This window comes from Penaeus japonicus, unplaced genomic scaffold, assembly GCF_977035675.1.
Source record: "Penaeus japonicus unplaced genomic scaffold, GWHDUDI00000001_assembly GWHDUDI00000002, whole genome shotgun sequence".
Lineage (NCBI taxonomy): Eukaryota > Metazoa > Arthropoda > Malacostraca > Decapoda > Penaeidae > Penaeus > Penaeus japonicus.
This window is the reverse complement of record NW_028234404.1, coordinates 30,664,054-30,669,053: the sequence shown is the minus strand read 5'-3', so window position 1 is coordinate 30,669,053 and position 5,000 is coordinate 30,664,054. Positions and strand designations below refer to the sequence as shown.

The window sequence follows — 5,000 nt, the reverse complement described above, 5'->3', positions numbered from 1 at the left end:
TTAGGTTAGTCGTAATATGGTCTTAATTATTGTATTCTTGTTGAGGACAATTTGTGTTTTTGTGATTTATTTTGAACTTTTATGTTTTTTTCAATCTGAGAATGAAATACAAGAACATTAGAATTATTTGAGATTATGCTTTAAATGAAGTTCTTGTATGGCTATGCTGAGGAATATTATTACCACATATTTTGATGTATTTTCTATTACATTATCGCTTTAAAATACGCCGCATCACATTTTTGTTTTTCTTTTACAGTTATTATTAGCTCATTTTTGCCGCTGATGTTCTCGTCTCCATATTCATTCAGAATCATTACCCTCCTCATCATCATTACTGAATGACATCTATTGGCCCTACACAGTGCCTCCGACCACAGAGCTCCTGTCCATTCGACGCCCATCTTTGACTTCACCCCACCCGGCCCCGCCCACTTCTTGTCATCGGGGAATTCGCTGTCCGTAATCCAGCCTCGTACCAGTTGCTCTTCGGTCCAGCAACGCGCCAGAGGAACAAGGGAGTCCTACTACGAGTCAGCTGAGACTTCCGGCGCCGCGTCCAGCAAGTCTTCGAGATTGTCCTGCTCTCTAGACGGCGAGAGCGGGGCGTCCAGAGTGTCTAAGAAGAATACTAGCATATTTAAGACTCCGAAGTGTGGTGGAGACTTGCAGACATCGAGGGACAAGTATCCCGGACGTGGGCGTAAAAAGACCCCTTCGTGGGCGGGCACCAACACTTCCACTGGGCGTTCAAAGACGCCTTCCACAGGGCGGACGACAATCCTCGGTTCGGCGCACTCCAGGACCCCGGGATCCGCCCGCTCAACGGCGCCTGCCCATGTCGGAGCAATCCCCCCTTCGACCATCGTAGGTGAGGTGATCGGTTTCATGTGCTATGTAAGCTCCACCATGATTACGTATTGACCACTTTAATGCACACACACACACACACACACACACACACACACACACACACACACACACACACACAGTAAAGCAAATCGATGTATATTTATTCTTTACCGCGCACGGCAGTTTGGTTTTAGCTCGAAAACTATGTTTACACTTTATTGCTGGTACATCCGCTCCTCGCTTGAGTATGCTGCCCCCGTATGGCATTCCGGTATAACGAAGGCACAACGCGATGCCTTAGAGCGCATTCAAAAAAGATGTTTTAGAATCATTTTAGGTCAGCAGTACGAAACTTATGACACTGCTTTATCAGTGCTCAATACCAATACATTATTTGAACGCCGTGATGATTTGACTTTAACCTTTGGAAAAGAATTAATGAAATCGAGCAAGCACAGGTCATTGTTGCCTCCTCTGTTGAGCGAAGTGCACGGCAGAGATACTCGAAGGGGCAGAGACCTTTTGCAAGCAGTACGATGCCGCACGTCCCGATACAAACACTCTGCTATCCCATATATTGTGAACATTCTTAATCAAACTTAAATTCTACATTGTTTTATCATGTTCTTTTATTACAATTTTAAACTTTTAGCAATGGATTATGGATTTTATCTTCTCATTTACATTTTTAATGTATTACTTTTAATGTACTTTGTATTATTTTTTTAAGTATAGCTGTTTTACCATTTTAATAAAATTTCAATATAATCATACACTACTTTTTACAATATATCAATGTAAGTCAAGTCGTCATGTGAAGATGTATATACATATGTATATCTGTAACTTTCTTGACCCAATAAACCATGAATTATTATTATTATTATTATCACACACACACATACACATACACATACACACACACACACAGACGCTCAGTTTATATACTATATTCCTTTAATTTCCAGCGGTGGTAGAAGGGCGAGGTCAGGCCCGAGGAGAGGTGGGTGTGGCGGCATTAGACCTGAGGCGTCCACACTTGTCTCTGGCTCAGTTCTCTGACACTCACACTTACACTAGAACTCTCACCAAACTCACTGTGTTGAATCCCCTGGAGGTGAGTCTCTTCATTCCTGGCACCAAGCTCTCTCTCCACTTCTGGCCAATAAGCACTTTGATGATTTCATATAATATTTCGATACCATTAATTCCTGGCCCTAAAACCGCAATGAGTTTCCCCAGGTAATAATAGCGAGTACGGCGGTAGAGGGGGTTGCGGGCGTAGGAGGGCGCAGCGGATTAGTAAGAGTCCTGCAGGAGAGCTTGGCGGATGTCTCCGTCACCGCCATCCACCGTCGCTACTTCAAAGATACTCGTGGGCTCGCGATCATTAAGCACCTTGCAGCTCCTCACTGCACCTACGTCGAGAGACACCTGGCTACCAAGTGAGGAAGGAAGCAAGTGAATTTAAAAAAAATGTATCAGATATTATCAAAAACTTAAGAATGACATACATGTGCTGTAGATATAGAGGACAGAACCTACCGGATTTTTGAACCACCCTAATGTCACAGGTACTACTGCCTAGCCTCAGTGGCTGCCCTTATGAAGTACATAGAATGCATTCAGCACGTGACATATGCTCCGCACACCCTCCACGTTGAGCTCTCATCCTCCGAAAACACCATGAGTATTGGTATGTAATCCAAAAGTGATCTATCCTTGTTCATGAAGGGGCATGTCTGTTTCAATCGGCTTCAGAGCTAAACTAGAGCTTCGGAAATCGACAAATTTTCATTCAGATTATCATTTTGTGGTCTGCTTTCGTTCATTTTTAAATTTATATAAATTTCAAAATTATAGGCATATTGAGTGAACTTATGTGTACGACTGAAAAAAATAGCTATGCTCTGTTATATTGGAAACACATGCTCTGATAACACACACAAACACACGCAAACACACACACACACACACACACACACACATATTAAATTTTCTTCTAGGAGTCTGACACTTTTAGAAATGCATTCGTGTTCAGTATAGAAAAATAGTTGATGTCAGCCATGGACATCAGAAAGTTGCCAAAATATTATTCCAGAGCACTCCACTTGCCGGAAGCTGGAGTTAGTACGGAGTCTACGTGGTAGCTGGGAGGATTCTCTCTTCGGTGCCCTTCGTCATACACGAACTCCTGGCGGAACCCGACTCTTGCGTGCCTCCCTCCTGCAGGTGCGGTGTTCTCTGGTTCTCGCGTATGCCTCCGCCTTTCTCTCTTACGTATTAATCGTCAACCGACATCTCCTTTATGCTGCAGTTTGATCATTTCTTTCTGATAAATATTCTGAGGAAAAAGTCTTCTGTATGTCCTTCCCTTAAATTACCATCCCATGACATTATAATCTTATCTAAGTTGTGGGATTATATTTGATTCATATAGTAAGTAGTTTTTGTGATCATTTCCTTTCTGTGACTGGTACCGCGAACACCTCCGTACTCGTATTCGTATTGAGATTAACAACCTGAGGGTGTAGAAAGTCATCGTTTCCCATCTTTTATTTATCAATTTGTTGATATCAATACAGGATGACGTCTACCCAACAGAAAAAAAAGAAGATAGGTAACTCAGAACATCCTGAAATGCTTATTCTTCGAGCGTATTATATAATCCTCAATATTTGACAGCCCTATTCATTACAGCCCCACGCTGACGTTTCCACCATCACTGCTCGTCTGAATGCTCTCCAGTATCTAGTAGACAACCCCGACCTCTTCTACACTCTACAGGTAAGATTCCGTTCTGTTTTTGCACCAGTCGATGTAACTTGAATGTGTATGTGCAAGTAAACATCGTTGGTATGAAGACTATTTCGTAGACTTTTGACTGATCAGACATTCTTACGGTGTATTTTACTTAAGTAGTGATGCCCAGGTTACAGTGCAGAATGTTTACGAATGGAAACTATCTGATGAAACTTTACTGATTTTGCTGACTTTCCAGAGCATCTTGGGCAGGTTTCCGGACGTCGATTGGCTTTTGTCAATGTGCGCACAACTCCATAAAGAGGTGAGGTTCTTTCCGTGTGGGTGTATTTGTATGTGTCTTTGTATTTTCATTATGATCACGGTATTTGGAAAATTAGTAGATAGTAGAGTAATCTATGATTACTAAAATTGAAGGCTCGTATGACCCTGTAGTTTGGATCATGTGAACATTTTGTATATAGAAATAACGAAGGTACAACAACAACAAAGTAGTGTATAAGGTAGGAAAACAAAACGCTCTTTGAATAAAAAGGTAAATATATTGGACACTTGTGAAACCTAAATCGATCCCTTTAGTAATCATTGTTTCGTTTCTTTGTTGTTCATTTCCATCATATACAGGACACGGAACAGCGGTGTGAACTACGCTTGAACTACGTGATCTCGCTTAAGAACACCCTGGAACTCCTGGAGCCCTTGGCCACTACCCTCGTCGATGCCACCGACCCACTGCTCGACTCCGTCAGACAGGTAGTCTGTTCAAAGTTTATGAGGAATTCTGCCTTGAACGGCTTGCAAGTCATGTTTATTCGTTTCAAAGGTATCATTCATTAGCTAAATTACACTGAAATTGACAAAGAATGATACGAGGAAGACGAAGAAAACAATGAAAGAGATGAAAGAAAAGCCAGAAATTATTATTATCTAACCATTGTAACCTCCCGCCCCCCAATTAACCCAGAGCGTGTCGCGAGAAGATCTGCGGGAGCTGCTGGAGACGCTTCGAGGTGTGATGCACGAGGACGCCCGCTTGGTCAAGGGCGCAGCCGCCATGAGGACTCAGCGCTGCTACGCCATCAAGAGTCACGTTAACGGCTTGCTGGACGTGGCCCGCAAGATCTACTCGGAGATCATTGATGACATCACTGGTGAGGGGCGGAGCTTGAGTTGATGGAAGTCTAAAAAAAATAGAGAGAATGATGAAGATATATTAATGTTTTAAAGGATTGAATGACAAAATATGGCCAGGTTTAATATATATATATATATATATATATATATATATATATATATATATCCAAACCAATTTTCATTTCGTTAGATTAATTCATATCCAGATGTTTTTTTGTTTTTTTTTAGCAGATTTTAATGATCTGCTTGCC

General features: G+C 41.9%; 1 protein-coding gene across 1 annotated transcript in view; it reads left to right on the top strand.

Moving 5' to 3' along the window:
• The window catches only part of LOC122261125 (mutS protein homolog 4), a 13,832-nt gene that overhangs the window by 1,698 nt on the left and 7,134 nt on the right, over positions 1-5,000 (top strand). Inside the window, exons 3-12 of the mRNA XM_043028651.2 lie at positions 1-4; positions 366-871; positions 1,821-1,969; positions 2,095-2,297; positions 2,427-2,548; positions 2,954-3,084; positions 3,553-3,639; positions 3,854-3,919; positions 4,240-4,368; positions 4,580-4,766. The exon at positions 1-4 is cut by the window's left edge and continues 54 nt beyond it. Of these exons, the coding sequence (XP_042884585.2) occupies positions 1-4; positions 366-871; positions 1,821-1,969; positions 2,095-2,297; positions 2,427-2,548; positions 2,954-3,084; positions 3,553-3,639; positions 3,854-3,919; positions 4,240-4,368; positions 4,580-4,766 (1,584 nt within the window). The remainder of the gene's footprint in view (positions 5-365; positions 872-1,820; positions 1,970-2,094; positions 2,298-2,426; positions 2,549-2,953; positions 3,085-3,552; positions 3,640-3,853; positions 3,920-4,239; positions 4,369-4,579; positions 4,767-5,000) is intronic.